This window comes from Lolium perenne, chromosome 1 (genome assembly GCF_019359855.2).
Source record: "Lolium perenne isolate Kyuss_39 chromosome 1, Kyuss_2.0, whole genome shotgun sequence".
NCBI lineage: Eukaryota > Viridiplantae > Streptophyta > Magnoliopsida > Poales > Poaceae > Lolium > Lolium perenne.
Window position 1 is genome coordinate 21,342,896 of NC_067244.2, and position 20,208 is coordinate 21,363,103.

The 20,208-nt window shown below is 55.8% G+C and overlaps 1 protein-coding gene across 12 annotated transcripts in view; it reads right to left on the reverse strand.

The window, feature by feature from the left end:
* LOC127344085 (uncharacterized) overlaps positions 1-19,811 on the reverse strand; it is a 44,853-nt gene extending 25,042 nt beyond the window's left edge. For 9 of the 12 annotated variants that reach the window (XM_071826421.1, XM_071826426.1, XM_071826422.1 and 6 more), the window contains exons 1-11: positions 19,351-19,810; positions 18,150-18,325; positions 17,887-18,042; positions 16,935-17,134; positions 15,830-15,919; positions 15,636-15,736; positions 15,469-15,515; positions 15,307-15,383; positions 14,328-14,709; positions 13,814-13,893; positions 13,241-13,309 (exon numbers count right to left, since the gene is read on the reverse strand). In XM_071826421.1, coding sequence (XP_071682522.1) covers positions 13,241-13,309; positions 13,814-13,893; positions 14,328-14,618 — 440 coding nt within the window. In that variant the 5' untranslated portion in view covers positions 14,619-14,709; positions 15,307-15,383; positions 15,469-15,515; ... (4 more) ...; positions 18,150-18,325; positions 19,351-19,810. The other 3 variants (XR_007877740.2, XM_071826427.1, XM_071826424.1) reach the window with 3 other exon arrangements.
* Between the last annotated feature and the right edge of the window lie 397 nt (positions 19,812-20,208).

The following is a 20,208-nucleotide window of genomic DNA, read 5'->3' on the forward strand; positions in this document are numbered from 1 at the left end:
TAGGACCTAGAGCCAGCCGGCTTCCGGACCAGCCGGCCACGGCGCCAGCCGGCTGCTCCTCAGCCGGCCTTTGCCGCGAGCCGGCCGCTGGCCAGCCGGTCGCTCCGCGTCCATTGCCCTACCCGGGGTCTTCCCCGACATTAGCCCCCGAAGCCGGCAAGGTCCCGCGTTTAGAAGGACCTAGGCAGGTTTTCCGGCTTCTTGAATGTTCTTGACGGCACTTGGAGGGGCCGATCGAGAATTTCCATTCAGGCCGCGCCCTCATCCGGCTGCTCCGCCGGCTGCTTCTAGCCGGCCGCTATTTACACTTATGCAACTTTTGCTTTCTCGCAAGCTTTGGCGATGTCTCCGCCTTGCTGGATGAATTTTGGGCCGAGGTGAACTTAATGTCCGGCGCGCCGGAGTCTCCGCCGCCTCGGGTCCTGCACCCGACTTGACCGGTCTGACGCCTGGGTCCTGCCGCCGGTTCGTCTGGTCACATCAATGTCCCCTCCGGATCCGGTACGGTCGTGGGCGACGTGGTGTGGCGGTTTCGGTAACGGCGGCGGTCGTGGGGGGAGTTAATGCGCAGAGGATCCGGCGACGTGGCCACGATCGCCACTTGGAGGCTAACCGTCCGCCGCGGGCGGCTATAAATGCCGCGGGGGAGGGTACCGAGGCGGCCACTGCCTCACTTCGTCTTCCTCGCGCTTCCGCTCCTCTCGCTCTCTTCTTCGCGCTCGAGCCTGTTGCTGTTCCGGCGAGCGTCTCCCACTGGCAAACTCCGGCGAGCGCATCTCCGCCGATCCGCCGCCGCTACTCCGACGAGCCGGCGCCACGGGGCCCCGCGTTTTAACGGAGCGTCCTCCGCCGCCGCCGTCGCCGCCGTCGCGAGGTTCTTCTTCACCTTTCCGCCTTTCGTGGTCTTCTTCCTCCTCCTCTTCGTCAATGGCCTCCGCCAGTGGATCGTGGAGGGGGTCGTACATGAGGGACGACGACATCGAGCGGTGGTGCGCCTCCGCCGGATCCCGCTGTCGGTGGTCGCGAGGGCGCCCGGCGAGGAGACGGAGCCCAAGCCGGAGCTCGGCGAGCGCTGCTGCCTTCGACGCGCACCTCGACCGCGGGTTGAGCTGCCGCGTCCAACTTCTTCCGCCAATTTCTCGACAACTTCGGCTTGCAGCCGCACCACCGCCGGCCAACGCCGCATCCTCCTCACCGCTACGTGGCCTTCATGGAGGCTTACGCCGGCTTGTGGCCGACATAGATTTACGGAGCCGGCTTTTCTACCTCATGGCGCAAACCATCGACGGCCGTCGCGGAACTGCGGCGCCGCCTCGATCTACACCCGGCCGGTACGCCTTCCCCAAAATTCCAACCGTTGACTCGGTGAAGAATTGCAGATGTCATTCTTCTACGTGCGCAACGAGGGCGGGCTCGTCGACCGGATCAACTCGCCGGAGTTCAACCCGGCTCCTCCGCCGCCAGATCAATCGGAGCTATAACGCCCGCACGACGGATCCGGACGCCGAGGTGAATCAGCTCGGGACTTCCCGGGGCGGCCGTCGAGAACGGGCTGACCGCCGAGGACCTCCTCTCGCACCATCGCCGAGCGCCGGTGCCGCCGCTCCAAATGCGCACCCACAAGATCGGGCACATGTCCCGCCGGTTCGACCCGACCCGACGTCCAGGGCGCCGCTCTCCAAGGCCTGTGTGGCCCACCGGTGAATAACATCACCAAGGCGAACATGCCGGAGGAGTGGAACTACGGGCCGGCGCCCGCAGCAGGATCTCGCCGCCCGAGCCGGTAAGCTTTTACCGTTTTAGGCCGTCTTCCGGCTCGCGGTTGCGAGGCCGACTTGTCTTTCTTCTCGCCGATTTCCGCTTGTCGTTTGCTCATGTCTTCTGTTTTTCTAGCTCTTCACCCGTCGAACGTCGAGGACGGCGATCCGACGACAAGGAGGTGGACGCCGGATCACGCCGATCCGCCGGCCAAGCCGGCGATCAGGCCGGCGACGACGACCCGCTGTGCGCCCGATCTAGGTGGCCGGGGAGCACAATCCGCCCCTTCACCGGAGCAGCAGGAGGACGAGGAGCCGACGACGTCCGCCACGGGGCCAATCCTCGCCGTGCCTCGCGCGCGCGAGGCCGCCAAGCACCACGGCGACTTCGGCGCCCAAGGGGAAGAAGCGGGTCGGCGACCCCCGCTCCACCGCCGCCTTGGAGGCGAAGGCGAAGAAGCTCACGCCGGCAGCAGCTCGAAGAAGGTTCCTGAGCAGTGCCGGTGAGTTCTCTTTTTCTCTTGTTTGATTCCTTTTCTTTCCTTAATCTTTATGCTTATCTTTTTCTTATTTGTTCGGCTAGGGCCCCCATCAAGTTTGCTCGGGCGGCGGCTCTCGGCAAGCCCGCGTGTCGTGTCGCCGCTTCCGCGGCAGAGAGGAGGGAGTCGACGCCACATCCTCCATCGCGCGCGCCTACGCCGCCGCCGCCGCGGTACTCCGCCTCCCGCAGGGCGCCTTCTTTCGCCGTGCCATCGGCCTCGGCGCCGGCCGCGGCACGCGGCCGAAGTCGACGCGCCACCAACGCCGGACGACATGTTCCCGCGCCGTGCTCGTCTCGGACCAAGGCACCGGGCCGGCCGGGGCATGCCGCCTTTCGACCGGAGCCGGAGCCGGCGGGAGCCGCTCGCGACCGGGGCCGGAACCGGCCGAGCGTGGTGCTGGTGGAGAGCCCGGAGGAGCCTCAGCGCCGGAGACGGCCGCGCCGATCGCCAATCGCTTCGCCGGAGCGCCGCCACCGCCGGAGCCGACGAGTGAGGCCGGCCAGCAGAGCCGGCAAGGGATGAGCCGGCGCATGGAGGACACCGACTCGCGCGCGGTGAGGACGGAAACCCCGTCGGCGCCGATGGGGAGCTCGCATGTGGCCAAGGGCGCCCGATCGTCGCACGTGCCATCCGCCTCCGACTCAGCCTCGGCTCGGCCGGCACTATGGAGCAGTGCCCGGCTCCGCGCCGACTCCTACGAGGTGACCAGCCGGGAGGGGAACCTGTGCCAAGCATCGGTGGAGATGTTCTTCTCCAGCCTTGTGTGCCAACCTCAAGGCTGTGGTCGCCGAGGCCGCGGCCAACGTCGCCAAGGTGGAGGAAGCCGACAAGGTAAGCGCTTCATCCGTTTTTCAATTTGGTTATCATCCCGGTAGCCCTCCGAGGCATGGGCCGGCCGCCAAGCCGGTCCGGGTTTCGCCTAGTTGATTGATTTTCTTTCTCCTTAGGCCGTGGCGGAGCGGCGCACGTGCTTGTACAACCGCGCCGTGACCCACTACCACAAGGCCAGCCGGACCGGCCGACTTGGCCCGCGAGCCGGAGGCCGTCAAGGGTAAGATCTTTTTCCTTCCGACTTGATGTCTTCTTTCTTTAGTCTTGGTTGGTCGACGTTTCTTTCCTGGCCGCCTTGCACTGAAGCCGCCAAGGTCCCGCACCGGAGGCGGATCTTCGGCCGCTCGCGCTCAGTGCGCCGAGAGCGAGGAGGCGGGCCGACCGCCGCCGCCAAGCTCGATGTGGCCGATCGGGAGCCGGCGCGCCGCGCCGGCTTGAGGAGAACCACCTCAAGGAGCTTGCCCTCCTCGGGACGGCCGAGAAGGAGAAGGTGGAGGAGCCGAGCAAGCGGCCGACCGAGGTGGAGAAGCGCGGCTTGCGCTTCAGAGGAGGTCACCACCAAGACCACGGAGCCGGCCGGCCACCGCCAAACGCCGCGGGCGAGATTGGCGCGCTCGACCGCGGCTTGCTCGGGTGAGTGCATTTCTTCTTTCTCTCTTTCCCTTTGCCGGCTTTCTACTGTCCGCTGGCCTAGGTTGTACGGCGTAAACTCGATTTTTCGCTATCTCCATCTTCGGGGCGCCGATCGGTTTGCTACCGCTGTGCTTTTCCTTTTATCCTTCGGAATTTCCATCTTCGGACCGGGGCGATGGCTTGCTTGGCCACCGCCCGGCCTACTTTAGGACTTCGAAAATTTGCATTTTTCACTTATTTCGGCTTTGATGATTTCTCGACGTGCTTTTTCTTGCGCCGCCTTCCTGAAACGCAAGACGCGGCATTAGCAGCCGTTGGCGTTGCGCGCGAGACTAGGAGGCGGGCGACTGGCGAGGGCAGCTCGGAGTACTTCACCATGGAGGATTATATGGCATCCATGGCTGCCCGCGTCGAGCCCATCACCAAGCTTGGCTGGGAGCTCCGAAGGCGGCCGAGGAGCCGGTTCGATGTCGTGGCCCGCGGAGGCGGTGCCGCAAGATATCTCCGACCTCATCTCCTTGATGGAGCGGGCGCCGAACGCTTCCTCGATCGGAAGGAGTTGGCCACGCGCGCCGGAGCCGACATGGCGCTCGTCCTTTGTCCTCTCCGGTACAACGAGGTGGATCTTAAGCGGCTCGAGTACCGGCGAGCCGACGTGGAGGGCAAGCTCCCGCCGAATACAAGATCGCCCGCTTGCCCGAGCGCCATTGCCGACTTCGTCGACAAGAGCCTCTTCGTGGCGGACCCGAACCCGCCGTCTGACGACGAGGATGAGGAGATGCAGGACGAGGAGGCGAAAGACGCGCCTGGGGACGACCCGGCAGCCGGCTCCGCTGATGCTCCTCCGGCTGGTCCTTAATTTACCTGTCTCTCAGTTGTTGCTTTTGCCAAGACAATTTGTTAAATCCCCGGGATGCCAGGTGCACATGTATGAATATTATCATCTCTTTTATTATGTCACACTTTAATGTGTTTGTTAATCACTTGTGTGCCGACTTGCTTTCTTTCGACTTGTTCGCTTTTTCCCATCCGCCCCACTCTTTGGCTTTGCTCTTGCCTGGCCGTACGTCCGACTTGCGATCCGTCGCCGATCAAGAGCGGAGCCGGGGTGAGGCCGACAAGATTTCACGAACGAGCCGAATCCGGCAATCCGGCACTTTTACGAAAAGTTGCAAGTCAACTCGCTTTACTCTTTCCCTTAGCCGTCTTTCGCGTGCCGGCTTCCTAGACCTTACTCCCGCCACTGACACCGGGTTGCGGTGCAGAATTGGATCGGAAGCCGGCTGTCGGAAACCGGATCACGTTACTGAGCCGACCGCGTGAGAGGGTTTAAGCCAATTGGCGAAACAAAGTAGAGTGCGCGAAAAACTTGTCGGAAACGGCGCTCTTGGCGCATGCTTTTTCATAGCTTAGAAAAGGGATACAAGGGATACATACATTCCTGCTCTCAAGTATAAAATGGTCGAAGCAACCTGACGTTCCAGGGACGTTTAGTCTCCTCGTCAGTTTTGTTTGCCTTGTTTTTCTTAGCCTCTTGGGCATCTATGAGATAGTAGGAATCATTGCCTACTGCCTTGCTCACGATGAAGGGGGCCTCCCATGGGGATGACGGTTTATCTTTGTCCGTTTGTCCGTTGGATCAGCCGGAGCACTAGGTCTCCTTCTCGGAATGCTAAGGACCGGACCTTCCGCCGTGTGATAGCGTCGGAGGCTTTGTCGGTATACGGCGGACCTAGATTCGGCCATCACCGACCTCTTCAACCAGGTCGACTCCATCTTCGCGAGCTTCTTTGGCTTCAGCCTTACGTGTATAGCTTGATCCTTGGCGCGTCGTGCTCGATGTCGCTTGGTAGGACGGCTTCGGCCCCGTATACGAGGAAGAAGGGTGTGAAGCCGACCGAGCGGTTTGGCGTCGTGCGCAGCTCCATAGTACGCCGGCGACTCTTCAATCCAGCCAGCCCGGCCGAGCGCTCAAGCGGCTCCACCACCGGGGCCGGATGTCGGCTAGGATCAAGCCGTTTGCTTTCTCCACTTGGCCGTTTGACTCCGGGTGCGCTACGGACGATAGGTCCATTCGGATCCCCATCTCCCCACAAAGAGCGCTTGAAAATGCCTTCGGCGAAGTTGTCGCCGTTGTCGGTGATGATGCCGTGGGGGTAGCCGTATCTCACGATTATTTCCTTGAGGAATGTGACGGCCGTGGAGCCGTCCACCTTCTTTATTGGCTTGGCTTCGATCCACTTAGTGAATTTGTCAATCATCACCAAGAGATGAGTCATGCCGCCTCGCGCCGTTGCTCGAACGGGCCCACCATATCCAAGCCCCATACGGCAAACGGCCATGTGATGGGGATGGTTTTCAAGGCGGAAGCCGGCGTGTGCTTTTGCTTGGCAAAGCGTTGGCAGCCGTTGCACTTCTTCACCGCTCTTCTGCGTCTCTCGAGCGGTCGGCCAAAGAAACCGTGCCGAAAGCTTTGGCCACTATGGCTCGGACGAGGCGTGATGTCCGCACTCTCCTTGGTGGATTTCCGTAGGAGTTCAATCCCTTCACCGGCCGAACGCACCACTGGAACACCCCACTTACGCTGCGTTTGTACACCGGTGGTTGATGATTGTATAGGCCTTGGCCCTTCTCTCAACCGCTCGGCCCGGACTCTATCATCAGCAACAAGACCGTCGGTGAGGTAGGAGAGGAATTCTTGTGCCCATGAAGGTACGCATCTTATCTCGAATACGCTGACCAACAGGGCCTCATCCGTGGGAGCTTCCGGATTCGACTGCATGGTCGCCGGGTTCGGCTTGCTAGCCGGCGGGTTCTGCTTGCTAGCCCCGAGTTTGGCGATGAAGCCCCCGGGTTGGACCGAGAAGTCCCTGTGTTCGGCATGGTAGCCGGCGGGTTTGGCTTGTTGGCCCCCGACTTGGGCGATGAAGCCCCGGGTTCGCCGAGCGACCCCGGGTCAGCCGGCACGAATATTGAATCCGAGTCCGGTGACGGTACGATGGACGGCTTTTTGAGAACCGCCAAGGCGACACCCGGCGGAATGGCTTGCCGGGTTGAGCCAATCTTGGACAGGGCGTCAGCCGCCTCGTTGTTTGCTCGTGGTACATGGTGGAATTCGCAGCCGTCGAAGAAGCCAGATAGCTGCTGGACGTGGAAGCGGTACGAGGCCATGTTGGCGTCCTTCGCGTCCCAGTCGCCAGATGCTTGCTGTATAACCAAGTCGGAGTCGCCGAAGCAGAGTATGCGACGCACGCCAATCTCCTTGGCCAGCTTTAGCCCATGAATGAGCGCTTCATACTCCGCCACATTGTTGGATGCGGCGAAGTGGATCTGCAGGACGTAGTCCAGCCGGTCTCCCTTGGGAGAGGTGATGACGATGCCGGCTCCCAAGCCGTTGCGCATCTTCGAACCGTCAAAGTGCATCTTCCAATGTGTGGAATCCGGCACAGGCGGCAGGTACTGCATCTCGGCCCAGTCGACGAAGAAGTCCGCGAGGATCTGCGACTTGATGGCTGTGCGCGGCTCGTAGAGGATGGTATGGGCGGCTAGCTCCAGAGCCCACTTGGCGACCCGGCCGTTGGCGTCTTTGCTGCCAATGATTTCCGCCAAGGGCGCTGTGGCAACCACCTTGATGGGGTGCTCTTGGAAGTAATGTTTGAGCTTCTTGGCCGCCATGTATACGCCGTAGGTGACCTTCTGGTAGTGGGGGTAGTTTTGCTTCGACTGGGAGAGCACTTCGCTGAGGTAGTAGACTGGGCGCTGGACCAGCTGCTCCCTGCCGGCTTCTTTGCGCTCCACCACCAGGACAACGCTAACCACTCGATTGGTGGCTGCGATGTACAACAGCATCGGCTCCATTGAAGCCGGCGTTGCGAGGATTGGCGCGGTTGAGAGCACGCGCTTCAAGTCACGGAAGGCTTCATCCGCCTGCGGTGACCAGACGAACTTGTCCGCCTTCTTCATCAATTGATACAGGGGCAGTGCCTTCTCCCCTGTACCGGGCCGATTTAAGCGGCTCAAGGAAGCCAGTGCAGCCCGAACTTCTGGACGTCCTTGAGGCACTGCGGCAGTTCCATCTTCTCCAGGGCACTGATCTTCTCCGGGTTGGCTTCGATCCCTCGCTGAGAGACGAGGTAGCCAAGGAGCTGGCCAGACGGCACGCCGAATGTGCACTTGGCCGGATTGAGCTTCATCCGAAATCTTCTTAGATTGGTGAAGGTTTCTCTCAGGTCATCAAGGAGGGTAGTCGTCTCCTTGGTCTTACAACGACATCATCCACGTATGCGTGAACGTTTCTGCCGATTTGATCCTGCAAGCATTTTTGCATGCACCTTTGGTAGGTGGCGCCTGCATTTTTCAAGCCGAACGGCATAGTCGTGTAGCAATAAGCCCCGTACGGGGTAATGAACGAAGTCTTTATTTGATCATCCGGATTCAAAGGAATCTGGTGGTAGCCTGAATAGGCATCTAGAAAAGACAACAGTTCACAGCCGGCAATGAGTCTATGACTTGATCTATGCGCGGCAGGGGAAGGGGTCCTTCGGGCACGCCTTGTTCAGCTGGTGTAGTCGATACACATGCGCCAGGAGCCGTTCTTCTTCAAAACCAGGACCGGGTTCGCCAACCATCCGGGTGCAAGACTTCCATGATGAAGCCGGCTGCGAGCAGCCGGGCGATTTCTTCACCGATGGCCTTCCTTCTTTCTTCGGCGAAGCGCCTGAGAGGTTGCTTCACCGGCTTGGCTTCAGGCCGTACGTGGAGGTGGTGCTCAGCCAACTCCCTCGGCACACCCGACATGTCTTTTGGAGTCCATGCGAAGATGTCCCGATTCTCACGGAGGAAGCTGGTGAGCTCGCTTTCCTATTTCCTGCTCAAGCCGGCACCGATGGTGACGTACTTGTCCGGCTGCGCCGGGTCCAGCAGGATCTTCTTGATGTTGCTCGGCCGGCCGGAAGTGAGTCGTCCTGCCGGGTTGCTGCAGCCGGCATGTCCGTCTGCGCGTCTTTGGCGAGGGCGACGGCGTCGTGGATGAGTCGCTTCTCGGTGGCGATGACCGGCGTCCGGGCCATCTTGGAGCTCGCGTGGCGCAGCCCATGGAGCGGCGATAGTCGCCGGCTATGGTGATGACCCTTGGGGCCAGGCAGCTTCATCTTCGCCTACCCATAGCGGGGCACCGCCATGAACTTGGTCGTGGCCGGCCCGCCTGGAGCGCGTGGTAGGGACTCACGAGGTCCACCACCTCGAACTCGATTCTCTCGGTGCGGAAGTGGTCCGGCTTCCCGAACATCACCTCCAGCGTGATCCGGCCGATCGGTGGCGCAGGTGGCCCGGCACGATGCCATGGAAGACGGTGGGGGTGGGGCGCAACTCGGCCTCCCGGATGCCCGGCTTGCGGGCGGTGTCACGGTAGAGGATGTTGATGCCGTCGCCCGTTGATGAGGACGCGCGAGAAACGCACGCCGCGCCGGGTTGTGCCGATGGTGGGGTCGAGGACCATGGCGTAGCTGCCCGGCTTCGGCAGACAGCCGGTGTGTCGCGGCGATCAAAAGTGATGGCTGCTCCGACCGCCTTAGGCACCGGGGGACCGGCGGTATGACCGCGTTGACCTCGAGGGAACGGCTCGCTGGCTCGTCTTGTCCTCGGGCTCGGAGGTGAAGATGATGTAGGTAGCATCTTCGGCCGGATATCGGCCGCCATGGTGCACTTGGTTAGCCTCGTGGTGCTCGAGGTTGGCGTTCTCTCGCGCCGGCTTGGCCACCCAGCCCGCCGGCCGGTGGAGGCGGGGGTGGAGGCGGGAGAGGTTCACCGCTTGTCGCCGCTTCATGAAGTGGCAATCGCGGGTGGTGTGGTTGGAGGGGTTCTTGCCGCCGTGGTACTTGCACGGCGAGTCGAGCATCCGCTCGAAGGTGTACTTTGGCTTCCACCGCCGGTCTTGCTTCGGCGGCGGCCGCCGCCGCCGCGTTGTTCCGCCACGGCGGCTACGTGGGCGGAGCCGCACCGGCGGTCCGGCTGGTCGCCGTGACGCTTGCCGCGGTAGTTGTCCCGCCGCCGCCATGCGAGCGCCCTCGGCCGGCTTGTTGTCCCGCCCGGCGGGGCCGGCGAAATTTCAGCCGAGGCTTGCGGCTTCCTCGCCACAGTACTTGTCGGCGATGGCCATCAAGGCGGCCATCGATCGGGGGTCGCCGCGGCGTAGCTTGTGCCACAAAGCATGGTGTTGGGCCGGCAGCCTCCCATGAAGAAGCCGATGGCTTGGATCTCGTGCACACCCTCGCAGAGTTGCGCATCTCGCACCGCCGCGTCGGTATGCGCTGTCCGTCTCGTCCGGCCCCGCTTGCACATCTCAAGCCGCTAAGGGCGACCCGGCCGGCGATAGGTGCCGGTGAAGTTGCCGATGAAGGCCGCTTCAAAGTCCACCCACTGCTTTATGCCGCGGCCGGCAAGTTGTTGAGCCATGTGCGGGCGGAGCCGAGCAAAGCATGAGGGGAGTAGCGCACAGCCCGCCGCTTGTTGCCTTTGGCGATGCCGACCGCGGTGGAGTAGTCCAACAGCCCGGCCCTCCGCTTGGCGGTGTCGTCATACTTGGGGGTGTCGCGCGGGAGTTGGAAGCCGTCGATCATGGGCTCGTTGATGATGCGTGGCCCGAAGCACTTTGGGCCGGCCGGGCGCTTCTTCTTCCGCAATGCGGGATTCGACCAGCCGGCCGAGGCGTTCTCGGCGTCGGTTGGCTCGATGCGCGGGCCCGCCCGGAGCGTGCCGGCCGGGCGTGCGCCGCTTGCTTCGGAGCCGGCCGGCCGGCGGCGGGCTCGGAGTCTTGCTCTTGGTTCCGCTTGGAGGAGGCCGGCCGCCGCCGCTCGGTTGGTGGCTCGGCCGGCTCGAGCTTGCGTGTGTGGCCCGGAGTCGCGGTGCCGGCTTGGTGCTAGGGAGGCGGACTCGGCCGAGTCCTCGGCGCCTTCCCCGTCGTTGCTCGCAGCGCCACGAGCGTGGAAGCTCCGGGGGCATTGACATACCCGGGTCGGCCGTCGCTCGGTGGCTGCGTTGAGCGGCTCGCCACCCGCTTGGTCCGGCGGCGTAACTCTTCGCCTTCAAGGCGGTTCAGCTTCTTCTGCGGCGGCTTGTGCCGCGCGCATGTTCTTGTCGGGGTGTTGTAGACGGGTTGCTCCGCGGACGGAGTCGGCGAAGGGCGCCTTCGCGGGCGATCTCGGCGCCAAGGTCGCGGCCCTCGCGGCGGATCCGGCCGGCTCGGCCGGGGACCGTCGCCGCCCGGAGTGAGGCCGTGGGCGCGGTTGTACTCGCGCCGGGTGATCTCCATCTCGGCGCTTAGCAATGCCGCTTCTTGTTTGCTTGAGGAGGAGCCGGCGGTGCGCCTCCAAATCCGCCTCGATGGTGGTGGGGTCGGCGCCGTGCGTGAGCGGGGTGCTCGGTTCGCCGGACTTCGTCCACCGGACGGTGGTGGTGGCGCCTTTGGGCCCGAGCCGGAGGCGTTGGGGTCGACGTTGCGCTCCAGGTTGGGGCCGCGGTGCGCGGGTTCTGCGGGGAGCTCTCGCCGCCCATCATGACTTGCACGACGGCGGGCCGGCGGGAGCGCCGCCGCCGGCTCGCGGAGGAGGGCTTGCGCGGCAAGACCGCCGCGGTAGCGCGGCGGTGCGACGGTGGCGACGAGACGTCGTGGCCGCCGAAGGAGATGACGCCGCCGCCGGCCGGAAGGGCCGGTCGGCGAAGCGGGCCACAGCCGCCGACGTTAGCCGAGGAGCCGAATCTCCGCATCAAGCCCGGGCGACTCGCGGGCGCCAAATGTCGTGGTATCGTCACGGCTTATGCCATAGGGTGGCTAACGACGGTGGTTGCTAGGAGATCTCACGGCGGTTTCCGGATGCGGGTATGCGGACGAGCGCCACGGCGACGTACCTGTGTTCGAGGCCCTCCAATGGAGGTAACACCTCTACTCCTGCTAGAGTGTATATGATGATCACACAATACAAGGTTGCTCCTTGAGCTGTGTCCGGCTGCTCCTGGGAGGCTAAGGAAGACAAAGTCTCTCTCTCAGGGCAGCGCTAGGGGTGAAAGTGAGGTGAGAATGATCGATCCTCCCCCGCACGAGGGGGGGGAGCCCAGCTTATATAGGCGCTGGCACTTTACATATAAGACCCTATAGTTTACTGGCCGGCTTGGCCGGCTCCGGCTCCCGCTCCTTCCCGAGGCAGTGACGTCAGGAGCCGTTGAGGCCTCATGGCCTGTCCCATCCGGCTGCCAAGGTCAGCGGTATGGAGAGGAGGTGTCCCTGTCGCCATCGCCCACCGTAACCGCACGGATCGACGTAGTCCATGATGGCCTGTCCGGCGCGTGGCACTATTGCTCTACAGTGCCCCGCGCTTTACGGAAGATGAAGTCAGCGTGGACTTTGGGAAACCCGGATCACCAACCCGGTTCCTTCTAGTGCAATACTCGCCAGCCTCGAGTCGGCCTGAGGTACAGACCCCCAGTCGGATATGGCTTGTAGAAGTCGGCCCAGCCACAGCATTGGCGGCCGTAGCCAGGCCGACTAGGACCTAGAGCCAGCCGGCTTCCGGACCAGCCGGCCACGGCGCCAGCCGGCTGCTCCTCAGCCGGCCTTTGCCGCGAGCCGGCCAGTGGCCAGCCGGCTGCTCCGCGTCCATTGCCCTACCCGGGGTCTTCCCCCGACAGCGAGGAGAGGGGAGGACGTGACTATGGCACTCAGGAGGAGCACCCTAATCACCACCGGCCAGCCGTAGGCGATCGAGCAGAGGAGAGGATTGGTGGTAACAGAGCATCGTCATCGTCAGGTAATCCATCATGTCATGTAATTTTCTTCGCACGCGCTGAGACCATGTCGTGCGAGTCGCCGCGACGGTGATATTATCTCTTTTCTCTTTCACCTGCGTTCTTCATGGTTTTCGGGTGAGTGGTGCTGCCGCCGTGGGACTCGGGTCCTTCATAATTGATTTGTGGATTGCATGCCTCATGTAAGCTCCGCCATGGCCACACATGAGTGCAGTCTTTTGTCTGGAATGGCATGTCCAGCAGTGAAGACCAAGGAATGAACGGAGAAGGTCAGGTGTTGCAGCCTCGAACATCAGTTCTTGCAGGATCCGTTCTCCATGACAAATACAAAGAATTTCTTAAAATAAAAGTAAAACCACCCATTGCAACCGACACAAAAGAAAAGATAAAATAAAAGAGGGAAAGAAAAAACAACACGAAACACCGATCGGGTAAAATAAATAGCATCCACAGATTGAAGAGGCTATGTGACTAACAGCCAGTTTGATCAAATACACACTGTAGATGTAGCTAAGGATACAGTTGTCTTAGATGAAACTACATTAATGATACTTTAAAAAATTTAACTAGGAAAAAATGAATATAAGATATGGGACTCCATTTAGAATTGTGCCAGAACTAGCAAAGTAGAATGCAAACATTTCAGTATGAATTCTCAAGTGTGAGAAGAATACTCACCATTCACCAAGCTGTTTTGAGATCCTGTAACCTCTGAAATTCCTCTTTATCCACAAATTGATAGGCCAACTGCATATCAGAGATAACAATTATTATTAAAGAAAAATGAAGAGTTTGAGCGATGAAAATCATCTAAACGTTCCATAACCCGGCACACCAAAATTTAGGAAAAATAAGTCATTAAAGATGATCAGTTACAGATGACAAACCACACATCCAAATATCCACTTGCAAATAAATGTTATATATTGAACTGATGGGTCAATACACCAAGCCTTTTTATTTTCAGAAAAGAAGCAGCAGGTGCAAATGTTCTACTTGTAACAGATGCAAAGCATTTGAACTCAAAATGGAATCCAACTGGCCAACTGCGAGAGCAGTGAGAAATCCTACCAAAATTTTACTTGTTTGTAACACTTAAAATGTAACCAATGCTACTGCCATTGTGTACACATGTAACCAAATCTCGAGGGAAATGACCTCACCTACCAAAAGGAGGAAAAAACATAGTTAGTGATCAACTAATTATGTTGCTGCGTTACATGTAGTTGCAAAAACAAGATAAATGTGTACCCAAGACTGCCTTCTCCAGCTCCCGTCTTTGAACTTGCAATCAGGTCACTGCCATCAAGAGCAGGAACCAATACATCCCTCTGGAGGAGACAAGACAAATCAGCAAGCGACCAAGCAAATAAACACCTTTTAAAACAAAACAAACACAGTGGAGTAAGAATTTAGACTTTTTTATAATTTGCAGAAGTGTGAGATTGCATCAGGCAGGCTAATTGCTCAAAAGTAAAGAAGCAACTGCACATGTTCTACTACTTGCTACAGGCTAAATAAAACGTAGAAGTCAATTGAATTTGAACTTGAGTTATTAACGCTCTAACAGAACCATTCTACCAACAGGCCAGCTATCAAGTTCTTTGAGTTATTAAAGGCTAAAATAATGTTCCGGCATTGTTATGCGTGCATATTTTTTTCTTGGAACCCCCAACAATCAAAGCAATCAGAGAATATTCGATCTTTGTCCCATAACAAGCCACCCAAAATAGGATTGCAAGAAATGTGCATGTACGACGGTCACCTGCGTGTCTGTATGGTGTTGCAGACATGGAGGGAGCCGTCCCTGACGAGGTAGTTGTGGACAGTTCATAGACTGCTGCGAGTGGACGACATCGGAGAGCAGTAGTTGTAACCGCTCGGAGTGCTGCCACGCCCCCGCTGGATTTCGTGGCCACCGGCGAGAGGAACATGGCGGTGGTGAAGGACGCGGACACCAGAAGCCTGCGCCTGCTGATGGGTTCTCCCCTAAGTGACTCGTGTCGCCGGCGTCGCATCCTAATGTCTGACACCCCACATCGGCGAGGGAAATCATGCAGGGACATAGCTGAGGCGGTGACGACCGAATCGGGAGGCTTGGTGAGTATTCTTCTGAAATTCTTCTGTAACCCAAAATCACATGCCAACTGCATATAGAGAAAAAAGTCATTAGAGATGATCAGTTACAGATGACAAAGCACATCCAAATATCCAATTGCAAATAAGAGTCATATTGAACTTCTGTGTCAATAAGGCAAGCCTTTTTTTTATTTTCAGAAAAGAAGCAGCAAGTGTAAACTTTCTACGTGTAACATATGCAGAGCATTTGAACTCAAAATGCAATCCAACTAGCCAACAACGAGAGTAGCATGAAATCATGTTAAATGTAACTTGTTTGTAACGCTTAAAATGTAACCAATGCTACTGTCATTGTGTTCAAATGCTCCTTAGTCTTTTTACTAATTATTCGAATTCAGAAAACTGCAATAGTAAGTTGTACGCAAAAATCCCTGTCCAAATTGCTATCCGTGGTAGAAAGCAAAAGGCACTCAGTATAGCTAAAATATTAGCCGATTCAGATAAATTCATCATTTACTTTAGAATGTGACGTTACAATATAACATAAGCACCTGCTGCACCACAACAGAAGTAAATGTAGTGTAGTACAGTCAAAATGCTGACGCCTAAACTTTGTAATATCTATTCATAAGATAAACTGGGTAGAGTGTGGAATCTTCACGTACAAATTTTCAGGACTCCAGGCTTTTGTAGATGATGAGTGTGTATCCTGCCTCGAGACTATGGGACTTCACAAATTCTCCTGAGATTAAGACAATGCAATTTATCAAGCACCGGTATGAACTTACAAAAAAGAATTAAGTGCTCACTTCGATGTTAAAACACACCAGTACTTTCAATGATATACATTCTGCTCTTGTTGTTAGGCCAGAACCTGGTAAGTATATTGTATCAGTATGGTATAGTTGAACTAATGAACAAGGGGCAGATATAAACGCTCCAACACTATGAAGCTATCGCGGAAAAAAAAATATAAACCTGAACTAGTGATCACCTGTACTTAAAGTTCCATGTAGCGGGAAGCTTGAAGTCATCCATCTTTAGTATCAGGCCATCCCGTTCAAGCAAAGCTGGAAGGTTAGCCTCCGCATCCCTCTGCAAAATTTAGAATAGTGAAATACAAGGCATAACCACATGTAACAGATAACTTTCGTTTTGATTAATCGATAGAGTAATGCTGGGATCTACCTTTGGCAGCAGAATTCTTCCGATATTTCCAACATCACTGTTTGTCAAATCCTTGCGCAAGACAATGTGGTATTCTCTACAGTTGAACCTCTATAAAAAAAATTGCAAAAAATATTCGGAGTTAGTCCAGTGGGAAGACACTGCAAACTGCAGCAGCTGATGATTATCTGGTTGAGCTTTGAATTTAGGCAAATTAGTTTGACGTAAGAAAGCATGTGTTTTCTTCATTTTAATGGTTAAAATTAAGACATGCTTTACTACTCATCAAAAAGACCATCAGGTCTGAATTGTCTGCACAACAAAAATCTGAAAGTAGCTGGTAGTACCTACTAACAGATTCAGAGCAAACAAATTGTGAGACAATATACTTTTTTATTGTTTCGGTGACCGCAACAAACGAACCAGCCTATCAAGGGCGACCAACTGCTCTGAAATCGGATGAAATCGCATTATATGAACTACATCAGGATCAAACAAACACAGTTTTTATAAAGAATCACATACATACACTCAGCCACTCGCACTTTTACAGACCAGAGCAAACTATACCAGGTGAAGAATTTTCCTTCTTTTTGTTTAGTCAAGAAAAACAGTGTTCAAAGATTAATTATGCCTGGGAAGTCAAGTAAAGACAAAACATATTTTGGTAGAACCAGAGAAAATTCTTACCAAGAATTCTCCACAACACGAAAAGAATAGTATGAAGCGAAGCAGAGGCTCGCCATTGTTAAAAAAAAAATAGAGCAAAACATGTACCCAAATAAAGGGACTTAACCCTCTACCCAAAGCAACATGAATGAAGGTACAATTATAAGACGATCACATCACAATGAAATATGAAGGGGCGCAGTTGACAACACAAAGGTCACTAGTTGTCTACACGGCTTCTGCAAATTAGAGAAAACATGTGTATAATTTGAACATTGTGCAAGCATGTACATACATCCAGTCTGGCCTCAAGACACCGAATTTTCCTAGAAAGATTTCTTACGGAAATCCTACTCTCTCCTAGCATATTCCTTGCATTTGGCAAGAACACGCAGTAGATCACCATCTGCAGCAACTATGCATAGGAAACCAGTAGGATTCAAGAGACTGGGATTACCTCATCGCCATAGTTGATGACAAGCAGCAGGACGCGAGGACGACATTGCTCTCTCTGGCCACACCAGCAGCGCCCCTCATCCGCTGCCAAGAGAGATCACCACCAGTCTACTTCGGCGCGAGAGACAAGTGGAAGCCTAGCTCCAGGGGTGCATCCACCGGCGATGTCGATGCCGAGCCATAAACCGCAGCCACGATTATCTGCAATAAGATATTAAGGAAACCTTATAGAAAACAGAAATGTCTAGTAAGTAGTTCCTTAAAGTAAGAATGATAGTTTCATTACCACCTACGAATGATAATCAAAGAACTATGAAAGAAAGAAAAAGAACCGAGTTTTATACATGAAAAATCCAACAAGTTTCTAATCAAGTGAAAACAGATTTCCCCGCTTTCCCACATGGCATGCTTCTCTCTACCGCCAAGCCATTCATCCATGAACAGGAAATAAAAGTAACAAAAATCAATAAAGGACGTATGTGATGACCAGGACAAGCTTAAAAATCTGGAGGCCAACCTTCCTCGGGAACCAGAGCAGCTTCACACCACTAGACGCTATGTTCTAATAGCATCAATTAAAAGGCAGCAGCCAAAGCTTTCTTTTATTCTTCAGGAGGGAGTAAAGCGGCATGGGCAACCCACCCAGTGTCTTTATTTCCTAGAGAAAATTGGTAGGCTAACAATCAGAGTATTGTCCCGCATACATTGGGACCGAACCGCAACGCTAGAACACCGTGGCAGAGAGGGATTCATGTGTGGTTTTTCCCCACTGATGTTACACATTCATTCAACATGATAGATACGAAAAGTATTTTGGAATGATAATATTGCGCCAGCTCTGACACTTGCTCCATCAACAACCGATGATCAGGATCGCCGACAAACCAATTCCAATTTTTTTTTAGGGAAAACCAATTCCAAACTTGAAGCAAGCAGTGGTAGAAGATTGGCACCTTATGAGACAGACAGGGCACTGTGCCATAAGGTCAGTCCCACTCCATGTACTGGAAATTCAGGCTTCGATGACAAGTCAACACTTGTATGCTGGCCCTACAAACCTCTCGCTGCCAACGCTGCTCCAGGAATCCGTTTCGCTCCCCGTGCACCTCCTTGCACATGAGTTTGCAGGCAAGGATCAACAAACCAGTGGTTGATTCTGAATCGAATTCTGAAGTTTGCGGTAAGAAAATGTTCAGTACTAGAACCATTTGATTACCTGCAGATGGTGAGGCTAGTTGCTATGTATAGCTGGATGGCGGATAGGTAGGACGTGGCCGAGGAGGCGGACGAGCATGGTGAGGCCGTAGGCGCTGCTCTCAGCAAAGTTCAGTCAAACACCAAATAGTTCACCGCGGCTTTGCTCTTATCCGTGTCAGGCCCGTCCAAGCATTCCTGGTAACCAAAAGCAAAGATTGAAAATTTCAGAGTAGAGCAGAGCCATTGAATTTTCTGGAAAAAACAGAGAACTCGCTGCCCATGGTTAAAACGTTGGGGTAACACAAGTAACCCATTCAACCAGGAACAAAATGAGGACAGGGATCTACTACTCGTGTATGTAAGCAAAACAGAGTGCATACAATTTCACTTCAAAAAGGCTATTGCTTTTTTTTTGAGAAACACAGTACAAACGCAGACGCTCACATACACGCGCATACACTCACCCCTATGAACGCACACACGCACACCCTACCCCTATGAGCACCTCCGGAAGACTGAGCCGGCGGATTGAATCTTGAAATTGACGAAGTCACCACAGGCGCCTCGCTGTCGACGGGAACGTCGCCTCCCACTGAATGAATATTCCGCCTTTATGAGACACACAGATGTCAAATCTGGGATTTGAACTCTGGTGGGCTGGGGGTACAACCACCCTCCTAACCACCCAACCTCAGGTTGGTTCTCAAAAAAAGGCTATTGCTTCTTCAAACACGGATCTGAACATGTTATTTTACATAAGGTCTTGCCCTTGCATAACCAGCATCCATAAACTATGCTCTGGGTGGCATACACGTGCAGGTATGATAACTTGATGAAGATACAAGATTACCAATTCGAAACTAGAGTTGTCAGGTACATATAAAGATTCAGTAGAATATACTATCATTTCTGGGGAGCAGCATTTGCACACTTGGCTAATTAATATGAGCAGTCTACTACTGAGAATAGCCGTGTCCTGCAGAAAAATGCATGATCAAACCCGCTGTGTTCTAATCATATCCCAAGTCCAAGCAAACAATTATGCAGGGTCTGTCCCTAAATCAATTGTTGAGGGAGCATAAAAGTTGAGATCAATAGCTAGCCGTGTGAGGTGAGGCATATCTGAATATAGATCCACGGAAAGTAAGGTCAATAACCCAGAAATTAAGAGAATTTCACTCAACGTGATAGATAGCAGCGGTATATGGAAGGATGCTCACCTGGACTGGAGGCTGCAGCGTGACGGAGAGGTGGATGGCGTCTGGAGCAGCAGGTCCAGGGATGTTGCCGGCGCGCGTGGGGAGAAGGTCGGGGAGGTGGTCGCCGGCTGCAGCATCCTGGTCAGGCCACCACCAGGCCCTCCTCCATCGATCCCCCTGCCGGCGTCTGGCGCGCGGCGGCGAGAGCCACGGTCTGGCCGCCCTTGTTGTCGCTGCTGCTCGGGCGGCCACCACCAGGAGCCACGCGGATCCTCTTCCGTTGTGTATTCATCCAGGAGGCGGGTTAGAGCTGCGGTGAGGAATTAGAGGAGCGGTGGATGATGTCCGGCGAGGGAGGGAGGGGGCAGGCGGCGGAGGGACTGTGCCGGCGGCAAGATCGATCAGGGAGAGGAGAGTAGTGGGGAATCGTTTGGAGTCTGCTGGCTGCCTCTCGAGATTTGTTGGTTAGGTTGGCTTTCAACAACGCAATTAGTGTGCAATTAGTGTGAGTCTGCTGGCGCCTCGGGAGCTGAGATGAGGCTCTCTCTGGCCGTTGGATTCAGTCCAGATGGACGACTCCAATCGAGTTTAACAGGACGATCCACAGGTATGCGATTAGTGTGATCTAATTGGCTCGAGGGGTTCGGGGCGGCTGGCCTCCGAGACGGCCATGTCTCATAAGGAGTTTCCTCGGATATGTCTTACGAACGAGAATTTTGTGGAGGTGTGACGAGTCGGTGGATGACACACGAGTTCTAGTAAAGGCCTAGACACCTCGAGTGAAGAGATGGTGGGTTTGCGGTGGCGGAGGACCTACATCGGAGTTGAGACCACGATACATGCATTGGCGTGATGTCCATGTCGCCCATGGGTAGGCTA